Here is a 20,065-nt window from a genome sequence, read left to right on the forward strand (position 1 = left end):
CCCTTATCATGAGGTTGGTACAGAAAGTGAGAATAACAAATGTTTAGAAATTCATACAGTAATTTGACATTCCTGCAGTCTTTTTATTGCCTTTTATCAGAGTATCGGTCTGCATCCATTTGGAAATAAGAAAAACTAGGCCTTTGCTCAGAGGTCAGAAATACTGCTCTGAAAGAGGTAGTTTTTTCCTAGGCGTTGCCACAGAGGCCTTGTAGAGGCTTGATAATTAACAGCGTATGCTCTGTTTTTCTCAGGTGAGTCAAGTCATCCTGAGTTCTCGGGAGAACAGGAGTTGAGGTGGGAGTTGGGGGGCCTTCTGTGGCCTCTGTGTAGACAGCTGCTGTCTCCGTGATGCTCTCGAATAAGGGACTGGCAGCAGCTGGTGGGTGCAGAGAAGTGTCGCTTTCTGGAACTATTGCCAGAGCCCTCAGACCCCCTCATGTGGCCCACCGGCTGGCATTTCTTTGTCACCTAAGAGGTGCTGGGGAAGTCCCTGGGATACAGGCCTCTTGCCTGGCAGACCTGTGACACAGAAAGAAGGTTCTCCCCAAGTCTCCCTGTGAGACCTTGTTCACTGCTGCTCTCAGCCCCGCTTCTTCCTGCAAAGAGGGCAGCTAGCCCCGGACAGACCACAGCTGTGGAGTCCCTTGGCTGTCAGTCCCTTAATAGCTGTGGACTCTGTTCTTCTCCCCGCCTCGGCGCTGCATGTGCCTTCCTGCTAAAGCGCTGTGTGCACTCTGACAGCAGACCCTTCCCCAGCATCATGCCTGCCCCCTGCTGAGTGGAAGGAGAATATCATAGTAGCTATTCTGTGTATGCCTTATGCATCAGTTTGCTTTGCCAATCTGTTTGAAACTACTTCAGATACTTACTAAAACTTGGTAATGGATTAATACTAAGGTAAATACAATAATTAAAACCAATACCTTTCAAATATAGAATCTTAGTTTATAGAATCACATTTATTTGTAATTTTTTTCTCACATGCCTTTTTTTGGGGTAATTAGTTCAAGAATAACTGTCTTCCCTTGTTAAGCTTTGAAACGTTTCAGTGAATTGCCCTGGACTGTGCTATCAGAAGTGGCTGAGCTAAGACTCAAGCCCCTATGCTTTGATTCCCTCATCGCTGAGATGCTGGAGAGCATCATTGCCTTCTCTGTAGACATGCGTATTTTAAGTATTATGCACTGAAGAGATTGATGAGACCGGTAATGACACGTAGTAGTTGTTTGACTGTTAGGTATGTCTCAACACACTGGCTGACTTAGTAGCTTGCTTAGAAATGTGAATTTCATTTTGTACGTATTGTTCTATGAGATCCATTCCTGTGCAGCTGCTTAACTTGGGTTGCTCTCTTTTTGCAGACAGTATCATTCAGAAAGTGAAGTGGCATTTTAACCACGTAAGTTGTGTTCAGATGGAGAGCAGCTTGGAAAAAATTCAGGAGGAGCTGGAGTTCCAGCCTCCAGTGGTCCTCACTCTGGAGGACACCGATGTGGCAAATGGAATAATGAACGGTCACACACAGATACACTTGGAGCCTGGTAAGTGGTTAGCTGTGCTCTGGTGTTGATGAAGATGGCATGACGTTAGGTGTTTCAAATGGCCACTGACCTTTTTTTTTTTTTTCTTTAAATCGGAGGCTTTTTGGGGGGTGGGTGATGAAATATGTGGGGAAATATATGGACTGATCCTGTTTGCAGGTGACTGTTAGAAAACACTTGACTCTTACGATAGCGAATTGATTGTGGGAGTGGGCAACTCGTGATGACGTTCAGAAGAGTGACTTGGCAGATTGTTTCCTTAACTGGGGTGAAGTCTACAAGTTTCAACATGAAGGAAGTCACTTACTAAACTGTAGATTTATACATGCTCTTTCTCTTTCTCTTTTCTATTTTTCCCTTTTACAGGGAATCCTTATCTTTTTTTTTTTTTTTAAGATTTTATTTATTTATTTGACAGAGATCACAAGTAGGCAGAGAGGGAGGCAGAGAGAGAGAAGCAGGCTCCCTGCTGAGCAGAGAGCCAAATGCAGGGCTCGATCCCAGGACTCTGGGATTGTGACCTGAGCTGAAGGCAGAGGCTTAACCCACTGAGCCACCCAGGTGCCCCAGGGAATCCTTATCTTATCACTTAGTGCAACATTGCAAATCTCCACTGAGAAACCCTTGTCCCCTTTAACAGAGGGAGGGAAGGGCATGGGGATGATAGCAGGCAGGGCCAGAGCTGCAGCTTCTAACATTCTCACTGTCTGGTTCCCCGTGAGCCCTGGGGACGTCCATCTGTCCCTGTGGTTTACCCAGCTGAGTGCCCTGGCATTCCGTGACGTGATCTGGCATTAACCCCTTTAGCCACTAAATACCTACCATGTAACAAAGCATGATTTTTTTGTTTTGTTTTGTTTTACTTGTTACAATTACACACAAACCGATTTTTAATTAAAGTGGATATTTATATCCTAAGCCTTCCGTAGTGGTGTAAGAACTGAATCCTTCTTTGAAAGATAGAGTTGTCTCCACTATAACAGTCTAATTATCTTAACAGTTTTTATACTGAGCTCATTGGTTGAAATTTAAAAGTGGTGTATTAAAAATGTTCACATTTTTGGCTTACCTTTGTGTTTTGATTTAATCTGTTTCAACCAATACTTTCCTGGATTGGCTCTCATGCCAGTCAGTAAGTGGTCATTTATATTGGGAATGGACTTAACTTTCATAGCATGGGGCATTTGAGCCCCAAGCTGCTTCTTTTGCCTTATGTAAAGACGGGATAACTTTGTAATATGTGTTTTGTTTTTTAACCACTTAGACAAGAGAAGCAAATCCAGAAAATGTCAACTTGCTTATCTTTCTAGGACATTTTACAGTGGTTTGATTCACCCTATTGTCCCGGGGCTAGAATCTTTACAGGTAGCATGTTCTGTTCTAATAGAAACTTTGATAGCTCGGTGGAAACTCTAACACACTAACAACAGGCATCAGTAGGGTTCTGGCTAGATATTTGTACGTGTGTGTGTGTGTGTGTGTGTGTGTGTGTGTGTGAAATGTAGGACAAGAAGGGATGATTTTAAAAGATCACAGTAAGAGAATGGGGGTGGGAGGGAGTCACCATTTAATTGTGTGACCTGGAATCAGTCTTAGCAGATGTCTTTGAAGAGAGAATGGTCATTTGTTCTAGAGTTCCAGAAACAGCTTATAGCTCAAATAATCAATGTTTCCCTCCTCTTCCCAGTTATTTTAGAATTTAAGAAACTGCATTTGCTGTGAATTACTTTAGAAGCACAGGAGACACTGAATACTGTCCTTGTTTAAAATTTGAGAGTTGAAGTATATGATAGAAATGCTGTCAGAATTTGACAACCAGTTTACAGATAAAGCCATACATTGCTTTAAATCAGGATTTCTCAATCTAAGCCGTATTGACATTTTGTACCAGATGATCCCTCGTTGTGAGTGGCTGTCCTGGGCATTGTAGGATGTTCAGAAGCCTTCATGGCCTCTACCCACTGGATACCACTGACACCCTGTTTGCAGTGTTGACAACCCAAAATGTCTCTAGCATTGCCACATATCCACTGAGGGGCTAATCACCCCTGGCTGAAAACCACAGCTTTAAGTAGAGAGAAAATCAGGCCCTGAAAAACCTGTGCTTCTTTGGAGAAGGACCTCTTTCTGGAAGAACTCACTTCGGATTCCCAGATCCATTCTGTCCTTCATTTCTTGCCTTTTTTGCTCTCTAACAGCAGCTGCTTTTAGCTAATACATTTGTAATTCTGTGTTTAACATACTGAGCCTGCCATTAGTGGAGGTCTAGTTAATGTCTCTGTTTATTTTTCTTTCATATAGAAATTATGTTCACTAGACACTTATTTTTTTTAATTGTGAAGCTCCTAATTTCCGAATGGAACCAGTGACAGCCCTGGGAGTCCTCTCGCTTATTCTCAACATCATGTGTGCTGCTCTGAATCTCATCCGTGGGATTCACCTCGCAGAACATTCTTTACAGGTAACCTTTCTTTATTGTACTGTACATTGAAGGACCTATAGTGGAAGAAACTGGTGGAGATCCACTTCACTTATAAGGTTGTTATGCACCAAGATTTCAAATTTTTTTTTTTTTTAAAGATTTTATTTATTTATTTGACAGAGAAAGATCACAAGTAGACAGAGAGGCAGGCAGAGAGAGAGAGGGAAGCAGGCTCCCTGCTGAGCAGAGAGCCCGATGCGGGACTCGATCCCAGGACCCTGAGATCATGACCTGAGCCGAAGGCAGAGGCTTAACCCACTGAGCCACCCAGGTGCCCCTCAAATTTTTTTTTTTAAAGATTATTTATTTATTTGACAGAGAGATAGACACACACATACCAAGAGAGGGAACACAAGCAGGGCAAGTGGGAGAGGGAGAAACAGGCTTACCCCTGAGCAGGGAGCTCTTGGGGCTCGATCCCAGGACCCTGGGATCATGACCCGAGCTGAAGGCAGACACTTCACAACTGAGCCACCGAGGTGCCCCTAAGATTTCAAAATTTTTTTTTTTTTAAAGATTTTATTTATTTATTTGTCAGAGAGAGAGGGAGAGAGAGCGAGCACAGGCAGACAGAATGGCAGGCAGAGGCAGAGGGAGAAGCAGGCTCCCCGCCAAGCAAGGAGCCCGATGCGGGACTCGATCCCAGGACGCCGGGATCACGACCTGAGCCGAAGGCAGCTGCCCAACCAACTGAGCCACCCAGGCGTCCCAGATTTCAAAATTTTAATTAAAATATGATTTTTATGTTAAAGTCCATTCTTTATAGTTGGCTGAACAAATATGAGACTTGCTCTTTTGTATCTGTTGTCCTCAGAAGCCCAAGGGGGAGCTGGTGAGAACTAGTGTGCTACGGAGACATCCATGGGGCCCCAGGAGTCACGCCAGGAGCCCGATGGCTAAAGAGCAAATTTGATTCTACAACTTTGAGGTTCAGGCTGTGTCCCCCTGGGAAAAGTTCCTCCTACTCTGATTTATATCATTCAGATGCTACCCTCCCTGTGTCTTTGTCAGAGAGCTATAGCACCAGGAAGCTGATTTGCCAGCCTGCTCCAATCAAAGCAACCTTCTATTTCAGTGCTTTTAAAACATTTTTTCCCTAAATTTCAAGTATTTAAAACACTTTTTTAAAAAAAGATTTTATTTATTTGACACAGAGAGAGAGACAGTGAGAGAGGAAACACAAGCAGAGGGAGTGGGAGAAGGAGAAGCAGGCTTCCCGTGGAGCAGGAAGCCCAATGCGGGACTGGATCCCAGAACGCCGGGATCATGACCTGAGCTGAAGGCAGATGCTTAATGACTGAGCCACCCAGGCGCCCTTTAAAACACTTTTTAAGAAGTACAGAATCACTGTAGGCGTAAGCAGATAGATACTACTGTTAAAAATAGAGCCGTAATGCTCACAGCCATGATGATGGTAGCCAAAGTACAAAGCACAGCTGAGGCTGGGTCTCAGGAGACTGATGTAGGCTCACCTGTGTGGAGAGGGGCAGCAGTGACCTCCTGTCACCATATCCTGTCTTTAGCCAATGTATCCCACTCTTGTTGTTCATGGTTATTCACACCCCGATACTTTTACTAAGCGTCTGTACACACTAGAACAGGTTCCTGGCCAGCAAGGTGGTAGAGTGTGGTGACATCACTCAGGAGGTAGCGGTACCTGGGGGTGGGTGGAGTTAGGGAAAGCTGAGTGCTGACAGAAGCATAGGATTTTGAGAAGTGGTGGCGTTGGGAGGCAATCCAGCTTGGGCGCTTAGCACAGAAGCACAGGGACATGAGGGCGCGTGGTGCGCCCAGGCTGTTGAAAACAGTTGCATGCCAACCCTTGCTCTGGTAAATAAACGGGGACTTATGTCTCCCCCAGCCAGGGATTTTGTATTATCCACCATACCAGAGCAAACGAGGTGTGAAGGGCTTCATGTCCTAGTGTTGCCATTCATCTGAATATTCCTTTTCTTGTATTTGTTTCTTATATTTGTTTTAGGTTGCCCACGAGGAGATTGGAAATATTCTGGCTTTTCTTATTCCTTTTATAGCCTGCATTTTCCAGGTGGGTGAAACATTGATATTTTGATGAATGGGTTGAACTCCATGGACTTACTTTGTCCTTCTATTGGAATCATCAACAAGTTTCTAGATGTGATTTTGTTCCACCAAGGCATGTCATGGACTAGGTTCTTACTGGAGGGACCCTAGGCCCATCCTGCCCAGTTGTTTCATTTTACAGAGGAAGAATATTGGGTTCAGAAAGGGAAAGCCACTTGTCCTAGGCCACAGAGCCTTTGACAATGGCTTAACAGAAGCCAGAAATTTGGACTCAACCCCCAAGAAGGGAGGGATGAGACTGCTGTGGGGATTAGGTTGGGCCTGACTAATGTGGGGCAGGGTCTTACTTATAGTCAGGGCACTCCAAGTATCGATTTGTCCTTCTGCAGAAGTAACCACTACTTATATGTGCTTTTTTTTTAAACCCAGGACTAGGTTAAAAAAAAAACAAAATTTTAAGATTTTATTTATTTGAGAGAGGGAGAGAGAGAGACAGGACATGAGTGGGAGGAGGGGCAGAGGTAGACGCAGACTCCTCGTGAGCAGGGAGCCCCATGCGGGACTCAGTCCCAGAATCCTGAGATCACAACCTGAGCCAAAGGCAGACACTTAACCAACTGAGCCACCCAGGTGCCCCTCCCAAAAATTGTTTTTAATAGTAATGCCATCTGATTCAAATCTGTCCTTAGGAAATGAGATAAACATTGCAACATTAATAGTGGGCTTTGATTATTATTTAGTTATTTTCAAGTAAGTGTCATACTTAAGGGGTGGAGTAAAATGGAGCTCTTGAATCCCCTATAGGCAGAGTTCATTCTAGTAAAAAACCTGATTGTAATTTTCTTTCCTCATTCTCCACAAAAGGCGAGGACTTTAGTATTTTCTCTACATTCTTAAGCTTTTTTGTTTGTTTGTTTTTAATTAAAGTTTCTGTTCTCATGATACTTCCTCTCTTTTCTCCTTTCTGCATCCGTCCTAGAATGGTCTATTTTTTAAGAAGGACATGATTGTCCCAAAAGAAATTTTCAACCTAGGACTGAAAATGCACTCATTTTTGAGAAATCAAGTCTCCGGAGCCTTGGGTGTTGCCATTTCAGGTGTTCAGAGCCTGTGTTTCAGGGCTGGGGGCGGGGGGATCTTATCCCTTGGCCTTTGTTATCTCAGCTGTATTCCTACTTGGATAGCTCTTTCAGTGGGGAGCTCTCCCCCCACCCAGTGGAGCTTAAGCCTTTGTTGAATTGCTCTGGGTTTTGAGAATGTGCTTCTTGTTTTTTTCAACTTTGAACCAAAAAGCTACTTTTTACCTTTTGCAGAACAAGAATGGCCTTTTTTCTCTGTGATAGCCCTATACAAAATACCGGTCGCTCTCCTGGCTGTGAGACTCTCCCTGTTTCAGAAATGTTTTTGAAGACATGATAAGGGGGATGTCTAGGGAACGTTGGTCCCTGATGTAGTTGTAACTCAGGAAAAAACAAATGATAAAAGATGGCTCCTTTCACGGGCTGTCCTGCCTGTCATGACTCCTCTGAAGGAAGAATTTAGTTGGAGGCCAGTCAGCCTCGTTGGGGTGTCTTGGCCTGGCTCTCTTCCCCTTACCTGCATCTCTTCTTTATCCACAGCCCACAGCCGGGGCATTGCCCTCTGTGTTTCTTAAATGTGTTAAAGAGTGTCGTGTTTTCATTCCTCCTGTGATATCTATGTTACTTCTCTTCTGTCTTCTGAATCTCCACTTTCATCCAGTGATTACCAGCAACTCACCCAGTGCGTCCAGGTCGCACTTAGTGAATTCGGTTTAATAAGCCAGTGCACATGCGTGCAGGTGCAAGACGTGCTTCTTGCGTCCGACCCGTGGCCATTTCCTCGTCTCTGATTGGACTGCCTCTTCTGGTGTCATTTCAGTGTTATTTGTACCTGTTCTACAGTCCAGCCAGGACAAGGAAGGTGGTGCTGTTGCTGCTCTTTATCTGCCTGGGCAACGTGTACCTGCATGGGCTGCGGAATGTCTGGCAGATCCTCTTTCACATCGGGGTGGCTTCTCTGTCTTCGCATCAGATACTGACCAGGCAGCTTCAGGAGAAGCAGTGGGACTGTGGAGTGTGAAGGCGACTCTGTGTGACGAATGGATCCTTTGGCTTTCTTAGGAGGGTTATCTCTGTTTCCCTTCTGGCTTCTCCACTTCACCTCAGATTTTCACCCTCGAAGTTCCCTTCGACCAAGCCAGGCGGAGAGCGACAGTGGGGGATTTTCAGCAGGTGCAGCGGAAGGCAGGAGGTGGCTTGAGACCCAGGCCTGGCTTTGTGCTGAGAGTTAGAGTCAGCACCTCTCCTTGGGACAGCAGAATTTGGGGGCTCACCCCCCAAGGAGCATTACTGGAAGATCAGAACAGAATTGTTTTGGTCTTTTCAATCGAATGACGCAATAAACCACGAAATCCAATAACACTAGTTTTAGTAACTGGCAGTTGTCTCTGAGGAACCACTTTGAAACCCGAATCAGCTTTTCAGTCTAAATGTGACTTGGTTAGTTTCTCGTAGAGGGTCAGTATAGGGTGAATTAAAAATTTTAAAATACAGCTCAGAAATATAAGCTAGATAAATTTTGTTTACATTTTTTGATAACTTGGGTCTGGTATGGTACCTTTAGAATATTTAAATATATTTTGGATATAAATTGAACTTACCTTCATTTAGGGAAAGGGTAAACTTAAGCTGAGAAAATGGTTAAGAAAGATGAATTTATTTAATTTATCTACAACTTTTTATGGTGGTGGAGCTGCGTGGGTATGGAAATGTTTTTTTTATTTATTTGCAGGGCATATCTGAGTATTTTAGAAATTGAGTAACCAGTGCTACTGGATCATAGATCGTGAGCATGACCATGAGCTTATAAGCCTGAGAATTTCAGGACTCTCTGCAGTGGGCCACAGACTGGATTCACATAGTGGCACTTTATAGATGCAGGGGGCATTACAAACAAACAAAAATGCTCTTGTCATTAGCCTTGTACATGGCAGCTGGGCACCCGTCATTTTAATGATGAGTAACGCCTGACCTTGTGTCCCTGTTCCCAGAAGCCCTCCCAAATTAATTACTCCTTTACACTTTTCCCAGTCATCTTAATTAGATCGAGAACCTCATTCTTTATGAACAGGAGTTAAGTAGGTGTTAATTTTTTAAAAGCTTCATCAAGGTATAACTAACCCTGTGCTCTGCAAAGTTACTTTTTTGGTCTCATTTTCAAAATAGTTGATTGATCACAGCTTTCCAAAATGGGGCTCTGAATAAAGTCCCTTAGGTCTCCAGAAATTTCAGCCTGAGTTGTCCAGTGCCATTCAGGAGACCGTTTTGGGAGCCTGCCCTTTGGATTCTTCTTGGTAGGATTCTGAATAGCTCAACGGCAATTGCATGGGATTTAAGGTTGAATTATGTGGTCTTAATAAATTAAGAAATCCTACTTTGATAGTTTTTAAAAAGTTGGAAACCATTTCAAGAGTTATTGAGTACGTGGGGGAAAGCAAGAATATTATTTTAGGGAATTCAGTTGTAGTTGGTTGTTACTGTTAGTGTATTGCTACTGAGCTACCTTGATGTCACTTTAAGAAAAACAAGTTTATGTGACTGGAAATTGTTGGGAAAATGTTGCCGCAGTCATTTTATTTTCTTATAATACAATTTTCTATTTTTAATCAAACAATATCTGGCTGTGAGAGGTATATTGGCACTATCCTTAGATGTCAAGTTCATTGTTGTCTCTCCTTCGATTCTACATCTGCATGATTTTCTGCATACCCAGCAGGTGCATCTAAAGGTTTTCTGGGACATAATTTTGAAGAGATGGTAAAATAGAATGGGAAGCCAAGGAGGGGAGACAAATCCTTATAAATTAGAAGCACCAAAAAAAAGGGGGTGGGGCTTTAAAAGTTGATAAGAACAGCTTACAAGTGAATTGTAGGTTTATTTAGTTGTTTATTTTGAGCCCCTGTGTTACTGGTGTTGCCGTGTAGCCCTGTACCCCAGATGCTCTTGCTCTTGGGGTCTGAGCCTGTGATCCACATTCAGCGGACAGTAGAGAACCATCCCTGAAGAGAAGTCCCTCCTGGTGAATGCTTCTGCAGCAGCAGGGATGTTATCTACCCCTGGTGGAAAGTGGTTGTCATCAATTAGCATCTACATGGGGTTTGAGATTGGTTTTTGCAAACAAAAGGGAAAAGATGCCCTAGCCAAACAGTACATAAGCATTGTTTAACTAGAATCCAGCTGAAAGAAGCTTCAGCTTATTGGAGGAAGAGGTAAGTGATAGGAAAGAAGTTCTGGGGATATTGTCCAAGGGAAATCGCAGGCTGGTTCAGGCCTGAAGTTTTGTGCCTCCCCCTCCCCCCAACCCTGCTGTGCCATCCTTGATGCTAGAAAGCTGCTCCCTGCCACTTTGCAGGAGTTATCCTCACTCCCCCACAGACTCATTTGTTTTCCCAGGGGTAAAATACTACCTGCCCAACCGACCTCCCAGGGGTAGATCTAGGAATAGATGAAATAATGTTGAAAACAAACCTTCAAAGTGCCTTCTGGGATCAGATGCTGCAGTTATTCCCATCTACTGTATTGGGCTGGCAGTGTGGTTCAGCACTCTTGACCAGGGTTTCCCAACCAAGGGGCCAAGGCCTGAAGGGTTTTCCCTTCCCCAAGTATGCTGGTCAAAGAAACGCACAGACTCTGGTTTTCATTTCCCTAGGCTAGCCTTACTGTGATGTGGATCATTCCTGAGTTTCTTTTTCCTGGCTGGAGACAGTCGGGGGGGCGTATTTGGGTTGGCACTTCCTCTCAGTACAGGAAGCCCCACCACCGGCAGCAGAAGGAATGTGATCAGAGGCTCCTGGTTTTGCTTCTCAGGCTTGCCCCCTGTTACATGTGAACTCTTGTTGCAGGCATGGTGAGGCAAGGCCCACCATTTTAAAGTTCCTTAAGGAGCAGGCCAAAGGGTGTCAAGGAGAGTGCTGAAATTCAAACATTTGCCTCCTCTGGAGCTCCCTGTTCCTTTCTTAGGTGCCCCCATTCTCTAGGACTCCTCTGCCTCTTTCCATGTCTGTCCCATGCATTCCAGCCCTGAACAAACAGGCTGAACCTGGAATCTCTGGAGGGATGAGAAAGCCATCTTCGATTGTAGTTGCTGGGCTGCCCTGAGGCCCAGCTCTCTGCCTCTGTGCTGCTAGAAGCTTCAGCACACATGTGGGAGTCCACGCTCAGTGGGGAGGAGCACTTGGGTGTTCAGCACTGCTCACAGTAAAAAATGACACCCAGCAGGGCCAGCCGTTGGGGGCATGGGAAGCAGGCCACAGGTGGGCAGCAGAAAGGGGGGCCCTCAAGCAGCTGCCTCTGGGCAGGTTGGGGCTGCATCCAGGGCTGATGTTTGCTGTTCCTGGAAGGAATCAACCCCTCACTGTAATATGGGGGATTGGTGGCGCTTAGGAGCCCGCTGCTGTGCATGCCCAGAGCAGCACAGGTGAGGACCAGGAGGCACAGGAGTATTTGTGGAGATAGATGTGCACCCCTGCTGCGGTATGGTTCACGTTCCAGATGTTTCCACACAGAATCCTGCCTAGGTACAGAGAAGTTCCACTGCGCACTGTGTCCATGGTGGAGGAAGAGAGAGGAGATGTGCCCGTGAGAGATGGGGGAGGCCTGGGGATCGGCTTGACTCTTCTACTCAACCCTGCACTGGCAGGGGCAAGTCATGCCCACAGGCCTCGGTGTCCTCAGCTGAGGAGTGGCGGGAACAGCCTGCTCCCCCTGCATGCTAGCAGGAGGATGAAAGCCTCGTAGAGGAGAGTGCTGGGTGAATCCTTTGGTCGCATGCAGGAGGAGAAAAGCCTTCACCTTATATAAGGAGGTCCAAGTTTCAGGCAGCGTGGTGTGGCTGTGTCTTCTTACAGAAATGGGCATTTTATGAGACTGCAATGTAAATGGACTCATTCTTTCACTCTAGAAAGGTAGTGGCTTCTCTTTCTCCTCCTTGAACCTGCCTCCTGCCCTCCAATCACAGAGCTCTTGGTACCATTGGCGTTGAGGCCTCCAGGACCCAGGGAGGCTGGTTCTGTGGGTTGAACCAAACCCAGGGTCTGTCCCCCACCCAAATGAGGAGAGCTCTGATTCTCCCACCTTCTCCCGTCGGGGAAGCAGTGATGTCAGACCTGTTTCTGGGGAACCGTCTTGGGCAGGAAACCTGTGGAAAAGGCCTCGTCAGTGTGATCTGGGAATGGCCGGATGTGGAAACATCTGGCCATGTGTACTGACGACAGAGCTGCTGCCCACAAGCACCTTTTATTTAGGGTAAAATGATCAAATCCATTGTTCTAACCTGTGCTTGGTACATATGACCTTTAACCCTTGTGTGATTCTGGAGTTACATCAGAAGTATTATTTCATGAATTATTCATATGACTTGACCTCCCCCCCCCCGAATTCTATTCTATTTAATAGACTTTCTACTAAGTGCATAAAAGATTGAGGCTGATTTAGCCAGGGCAAAACCATTGACTTCACATCTTCGTTTTGAATGCTTGCTGTCCATGTTGTACAAGCTTCTCACTGTTTTCATGTAATAACAAAGATCTATTTTGAATAAATGATGGCTATGTTTCAACAAACTCTCACACAGTAGTAAAGCCTAAACATGTTAACGTATGTAAAGAATATTGTTTAGCCATTTATATACTATGTATATATAAATCAAATAAGGTGGCTTCAGAAGTGAGAGGAAAATAAACCCAAGGTGCTTATTAATGTGCGTGTATTCGTGTAAAAAAAAATTCTGAGTAACAGGTCTGTTTTCCGAGAGGGTGTGAGGTGGGCCTGGCATAATGGAGGGGGGATGTTGAGAGAAGTGGAATTCAGGTCCTCCTGTCCAGTGTCTGGACAGGGGTGCCGCCTCAGTCCTTAACACTAATACCTAGACTCTGGAATGCCATCATGGGTCCAGGAGAGACCTTGGAAAAGCCAACATAGCGGGGCGCCTGGGTGGCTCAGTGGGTTAAAGCCTCTGCCTTCGGCTCGGGTCATGATCCCAGGGTCCTGGGATCGAGCCCCACGTCGGGCTCTCTGCTCAGCAGGGAGCCTGCTTCTCCCCTCTCTCTCTCTGCCTACCTGTGATCTCTGTTTGTCAAATAAATAAATAAAATTAAAAAAAAAAAAAAGCCAACATAGCAGTCACGGGGAGCAGCCCTGGGTGGGGGCAGGCAGGGAGGCCTGCCTTATCTGCAGGCTTGGCTTCTGCTAATCTGTGCCTGTAGCCGGCATTTACCCTGCTGTAGGCTCTGAGCTCCCGTCTCGGCTCTGAGGCCGATTTGGTTTCCGTCTCCCAGGACCAGCCCTGCCACAAAATGGCCAGCAGGAGGCGCAGCCGCCAGCGGGTCGTCAGGCTCCAGGCCTAGGGGACGGCACCCTCTTGCAGAGGTCCTTCCTGAAGCAGCTGACAGAATTCCCAGAAAGGAAATGCACCAGCCTCTCCTGCCTGTATCCCAAACACATCGGGGGAATTCGAGCTCCATGGTTCTCTCCACCATCTGTTCCGAGTAAAAAACTTTTGGGGGAGGGCAAAATATTCCAAAATAAACACGAAGGTATTGGGTTCAGGATTTGGGAGTCAGCAGAGCCTTGGGACATCACCCGGTTCAAGCCCCTTGTTGCTCAGGTGGGGAAGTTGAGGCATGTCCTAGGGAGCCAGTGACAGTGCAGCCTAGAGCTCCGTCCCCAGGGCTGGAAATAAGGTTCCCTATGCCATTGGCGGCACCACAGAGAGTAAACGGGGAATCTTGGCCCATGAAAGCTGCCCTTTCTGCGCCAGGAGGGCTGGGTGCCAGTTCAGGCTGATGAACTGCCTTCCTTTTTCTTGGGCTCTACCCGCTAATGGGGCCTGGGAGCAGAAGTGCTGCGTGACAACTGTCACACATCGTTGAGCAGTGCCCGTAAGGAGTGAGGCTTGGAGAGGAAGGGGTCCCCCTCAGTGCCCCTGGCAGGGGAGGGCTGCCTGGCTCTGTAGTCAGCTCTCCAATGTTGCTGGGTTGGATGTGCAAGGTAAACACTAGAAAGTTCATTGAAGAATAGGAAGGAAAGTTCCCTTGTGACCTAGGATAGAAAAGTGCTCCTAAAGTAAAAAGTTACAGGTACAACCTTTGAGGTAAAATGCTTGATGAATTTGATTAAATGCAAATAAGGATGTCACAGGCAGAGTGAAATGAATGCGAGATCTTTACAATGTCTGAAACCGATAGGGATCACTACAATAAGCAATTCCTGTAGGTCAGCAAGAAAGACAGCAACCTCATAGAAAAACAAGTTGCAGAAGAGAAAACCCAAAAGGCTAAGAAACATAGGAAGATGTTTAAAATCATTAGGAATACAGAGAAATGCATATTAAAACAACAGTAAAATATCACCTTATGCTACTGGTAGGGTGAGACTTAGAAAGCTGGATGGCAGCAAGTGTTGGAGGCTTTGGGGGGATATAGGACTCCACGCACAGGCCACCGGAAGGGCAAGGCCATTGCCATGGGCTGAACTGTGCCCTCCCTGAATGCATATGTTGAAGTCCTGACCCCCCACCCCAGTAACTCAGAATGTCTGTGTTTGGAGGAAGGGAGAAGGCAGCCATCTGCAAACCATGCAAACCAAAGAAAGAAGCCTCAGAAGAAACCAACCCTGCTGACACCTCGATCTCAGACTTCCAGCCTCCCAACCGTGAGAAAATAAATTTCCATCATTTGGTGGCGCCTGGGCGGCGCACTCGGTTAAACACCAGACTCTTGGTTTCGGTTCTGGTCATGATCTCAGGCTTGTGAGATCGAAACCCACATGGGCCTCCACACTCAGCATGGAGTCTGCATGAGATTTTTCTTTCTCCCTCTGCTCCTCCTGCTTGTGCTCTAAAAAAATAAATAAATAAATAAGTATTTTAAAAACTTTTCTGTTGTTTAACCACCCGGTTTGTGGTACTTGGTCATGGCGGCCCTCGCAAAGGAAGATGGCTACCTACCCAAATTTCATGTGCCCACACCTTATGTTGTGGATCCTGCACTCACCACACAGCGGACAGAAGTACCCAAAATGCAGCAGCATGGATGGATCTCTAAAATGTGGAAGCAAGTAGAAAAATAACATGCATCTGATTAGAAATACATGGACATGAGATGATAAAATACTTAGTAAGACTATATTTTAACACATGTGTGTTAAATACATTTGAATGGTTGCCTACAAGGGGCCAGGAGCCGGTGAGTTAGGGATAATAGGAATTTGAAGAAAAGAGAGAACGCTTGCTAGAGTCAGCAGTCAAGTCTGAGAGCCCTAGGTGAACCCCGGGGGCCTGCACTGCCACTGTCAATCTCGCCTTGGGGGTGCCCAGCCTTCACCGGACTTGAGGCCCAGAAAACCCGCTTCTGTGGAGGCTCTCCTAGCCCTGAATGCTGCCAGTGTTAGAGCCTCCTGGCTTCTCCCATGGGTGAGTTGGGGGAACCAGAGCCGAGGCCAAGGGCTGTTGTGGTCAGGGAGGGCTTCAGGAGCCGTGGGGGAAGGGGAAGGGCAGAAAGCAGAGAGGAGGGGACTCAAGACGGGGGAGTAGATGGGTGAGCCATCTCTGGCCACCGGGGACTCCCTCCCTCCCAGATTCTCGCTGTCTGAGCAGTAGTTTCCTGGCGAAGACTCTTTCCCACATGAGGCACTCAGCTGAGGGACTCTCACAGGGGATTCTCAGGGAAAAAGGAACACAGCTGCAGGAGGGATGGAGGTGCCCCCAAGGCAAGGTCTTCCTCCCACCCCAGAAACAGTCTGTTCTGGCCACAGAGCCCACGGCCTGAGCCTGGGGAAGGGAAGCCGGAGGGGACTGGGTCTGGGACGGTGAAGCTAACCAGGATCACCATTGCCTTGAGGGGTTACTCTAGGCACATTTTCTGAGGCCCCAGGGGTAAGAGCAGAGGCCAGAAGTAAGGAACACAGGGCTACCAGAAGGATGAACTTTCTCAGAGGGCCAGCCAGCAGGGCTCAGGGAGATAGTGAGCGCTCCACTGTGAAGGTGTGCAAACCGAGATCAGATGTGTCCCCTAGGACCTTGGAACACGCTGTCCCCATCTCAGAGACCTTGTGCTAGAGTCCACAGGGACATCTGCCTATCTCCCATAGTGCCTCCTGTCGCATCCATCCCATGGGGTGAGCCAGACGCCAGTCGTAGGAAGCAGCCTGTGCCAGCTCCCATTTGAAAGAGTAAATATTAGTCTTTTCAAGAGCTGCCTGTTCTCTGTCACTGGGCACCACCGAGGACGCTGAACTGGGATTTGCAAGCATGGGAGGCGGGGGCTCTTGGTGCCCAAACCCAGACAGAGTCTGTGGGCCTGACTGGTCACTGTTGTAATGGAGGGCAGCAAGAAACAAGCCTCCCCATCCCCTCCCGGTCACTTGGGAAGCAGTGAGCCCCCGAGCCCCCAGGAGGTGCTCTCCTCCTGTATGGCTTGGGCTGCTGCTACAGAGGTGTGAGGGGGCCTGCCATGTTTTGACCTGGACCTTAAGGTCCTGGACCTTGACTCTGGTGTCCCTGGTTTACAATCCCCTGATCTTGCGGCATTATCGGGAAGGGGGAATGACTTGCTTCTGCTCCACTGTCGTCCCTTGGGGAGACCTCCTCTGACCCCTCCAGCTAACAGAGCACCACCCCCTTACTCTAGCCCCTCATCTTGCCTTCTTCCTTGTGTAATTTTCCTCATTTATTTTTTGTGAGCATTTAGAGTTTTTTAATTTATTTTTTATTACAGGAGTGTCGTTGATGTCCAGGTGTTCAACATAGTGATTCCACAGTTCCGTACATTCCTCGGGACTCATGGCAGTAAGTGTCCCCATCTGTCACCATACGTTATCACGATATTATTGACTACATTCTCTGTGCTGTACTGTTCATACTCAAGTGATTTTCCTCACTGATGATCTAACTCCTCTGTTAGGGGGCTCAGCGCCGGGAGGGCAGAACCTTGATCACCTGGTCTTGCTGCCCCGCGCACGCCATCCGTGCTTGGTAACTATTTGCTGAATGAACGTTATGGCCTCCACACCTTGAAAATAGTAAAACCAATATAATTATCATCTCCTCAGCCCTGAAATTGTACTCCTCTGGATCCCCTCCACCATTACGACCTGGGGGTTGGGACAGGGTGGGCGATGAATGCCGTCTCAGAGAGCAGGAAGCGAGGGTGGGGGTGGGGAGGAAGGAAAACCCATCTTCAGCTGGAGAGTGGCAGGATGGAGAAGGGGAGAATCTCTCAGACATGTCCTGTTCTCATCCTCTGGGGTGAAATCTTGAAGGCAGGGGGACAAACCCTAAACTGCGAAAATAGAGGGGGTGTGTGTCCCACTCTGCACTTGGAATCAGCCAGCCACGCCGTCTGTGTCCCTTAGGTGGCCGTACCGGGCAAAAACGGGAGAGCCTTGGATTTGATGGCAAGAAAGTCACAGTGAGTGCCACCCAGCCTCTCTCAGCTCCCAGAGGCCTGGGAGGAATCCAGAAGCTCTTGCCATGGGGCACGAGGAAGATGGCTGACTTAGGGCTGCTGGGCCTGGCATGGTGGTACCGCCATGGCCAGTGGTGAGGTGAGGGGGTCTTGCACCCTGGGCTAGATAGGGGCTTGGCTGAGGGGCCAGAGTGGGCCAAAGTGGGCCAAAGTGGGGCTGGATCTGCTGAGGCAGGCCCTGGGGTCGCAGCCAGGAGAGCAGGCTGAGTGTCCCTCGGCCATGGTGAGCATCCATGAAGAGACCCTAGTACACAGCGTAGCACCAGGACCTTTGGGCTAGGCTCCTTTTCTCTGCCAGGGGAAGCCACCCAAACTGGACTTGTTGCCTCGTATCCTATTGACTTCCTTTTTCCAGCTCCTGCAGGAATAACCCATTTCCCACCTCAGCTATCACTTTCTGTCCAGAGTTCCTCTGAAGCCACATTGAGAACCCCACTTGACAACTCACGCATGGAAGACTTGGGGTGCTGCTGTAGGCGGACCTTGAACCCTAGATGGTGGGAACCAGCATCCTGACCCTCAGGAGGGCAATTCTGAGGGTCTCCGCCTGATGGGTGAATAACCCACCTTCCCTTTGTCCCTCCCCATTTCCCTGCTTCCCACTTCCCTGTCCCCCATTCCTTTGTCTTGGTCACAGACTTTTGTCCCAGGCTGTCTTTCTGGAGACTCAGGCTACAAAGCCACCTGAACCCCTGTGCTAGAAATCATCCATTGCTAGTCGGCACCCCTCTCTGCCCCTTCCATAGTCCCATGCATTGCAGGGAGGCTGGAGGCTACCTTTTCCAGCCCCACCTTGCTGCTGGGGATCTGGACACTGCCTAGGTTCTGCCAGAGGGATGCACCACAGGAGAGAGTTGGGAGGCAGAAAGGAGGCCATTCTCCTTATAGCGCAGCAGCTGCTGGGTGGGAACTGACAGACATGAGTTTCTGCAGCAACTGGACACGGTGTTCCTTCTACTTTCTTGCCCTTAGCTTCATGGATGTGCAACTAGGAGGTCAGCCATAATTTCCTGCAAGGTGGGAGCTGGGGTGGCGTGACCTACCATAGGGCAGAAGTATGCCCCAACTTCTATTCCTCCAAACCTTCCTACATATAGTTCCCTACATTAAATATCTTTCTGCACAAAATACCTAGAGTGTCTTCTGTTCCCCTCCCCAACCTCCTGCACTTAATCTTGACTGATTGGGCTTCCTCACCTCTACCATATGCTGTACCACCAGGCTCAGGTGGAGGGAAGCCGAAAGGCCACATACTGACCCAAAGAGACATCCAGAAAGAAACTGAGAGTCAGCAGTCACTCCCTCCTTCCTTATTAGATCAACTTTCCTTTTGGAAGTTGTAGCCAGAGCTTGGGTATGTGAGCTGGTCTGGGCCCAGGACCCTGAGGAAAGTGTGCAGAAGTTGGGTTCTGGGATAGCTCATCTTTCTGATAAAAAGAGTCACACAGAAGACAGTCTCTCTGCCGCTGCATGTCGTTCTGTGAGAACATGATGCTTGGGGAACTGGCAGCCATCTTGGAAGCATGAGGGGATATGTCTATGAATGAAAGTCAAAATACTGAGGATGACAGAGGAGACAGACAAACTACTGGGTCGAGCTGCTGCATTAACCCAGGAGCTGCCTACGTTTAGTAGGCCTCATCCAGGCAGGACCCTTGCCCTCTGAGCCACGTAGAGGCTGGTTCAGAATGCTTCAGTTTTTTCCACACTGACACGCTGCAACCAAGTGATGCTGGGACCTCTGGGAGCTGGGCTGGGACCAGGCTGAAGCAAGTGAGGCATTTGCCTTAGATGCAAAATTTAAGGAGGTGGCAAAAAAAAAAAAATTCAATAAGCTGGATAAATAACATTCTAATGCAATATTTTAAAAAAAGCTAATGCAAAAAATACACAATGAACAAGATACCAAGATTTTTATAAAGAGACTAAAGATTGGTGTCCTCTGCTGGGTCCGCTCTGCTTGTGTTTCCACACAGGGCACTCTGTGTGAATCTCATCTGTGACAATCCATATGACGAAGTAGGGCTCTGGGATTTGGGGACTTGGGTTCAAGTAGGGGTGTTGCCAATGACTTGTTGGGGAGAAGTCCCTTCTCTTCTCTGGACTCTGGTTACCCCAGCCGTCCTGTGTGGAGACTAGGGCCTCGCCAGGATGGCCTTTGGACCTGTCTTCCTCATCCCCATGGCCTGCCAAGGTTACTGTCCCTCTCCCTGGGATGCTGTGTCTCCTGGGCCATTGACTCCTGGCTATTAATATCTCCGCCATCCCTGGCCCGATCGGGGTGTTTAATGACTGCCAGCTGTGGCTCCAGCCCCCCTCCCTCGGGAGAGATAAGAGCAGTTCCTGTTCCCACATGGGGGGAGCAGGGGGGAGGCAGGGTCATTGCTCAGGAAATGGGCCCTGGGCAAGTGGTGGGAATGGAGGGGCTGACATTGACTCCTCACTGCACTGAGC

General features: G+C 47.7%; 1 protein-coding gene across 8 annotated transcripts in view; it reads left to right on the forward strand.

The window, feature by feature from the left end:
- SEC22C (SEC22 homolog C, vesicle trafficking protein) overlaps window positions 1-13,507 on the forward strand; it is a 29,730-nt gene extending 16,223 nt beyond the window's left edge. For 6 of the 8 annotated variants that reach the window (XM_032861082.1, XM_032861089.1, XM_032861081.1 and 3 more), the window contains 4 exons: window positions 1,365-1,544; window positions 3,887-4,005; window positions 6,008-6,073; window positions 7,969-8,380. In XM_032861082.1, the coding sequence (XP_032716973.1) occupies window positions 1,365-1,544; window positions 3,887-4,005; window positions 6,008-6,073; window positions 7,969-8,169 (566 nt within the window). In that variant the 3' untranslated portion in view covers window positions 8,170-8,380. Of the gene's footprint in view, window positions 1-1,364; window positions 1,545-3,886; window positions 4,006-6,007; window positions 6,074-7,968; window positions 8,381-13,423 lie in introns of those variants that run through there. The other 2 variants (XM_032861088.1, XM_032861087.1) reach the window with 2 other exon arrangements.
- The last annotated feature ends 6,558 nt before the right edge of the window (window positions 13,508-20,065 follow it).

The sequence above is a fragment of the Lontra canadensis genome, unplaced genomic scaffold (genome assembly GCF_010015895.1).
Source record: "Lontra canadensis isolate GAN:19392208 unplaced genomic scaffold, GSC_riverotter_1.0 scaffold20, whole genome shotgun sequence".
Classification (NCBI taxonomy): Eukaryota; Metazoa; Chordata; class Mammalia; order Carnivora; family Mustelidae; genus Lontra; species Lontra canadensis.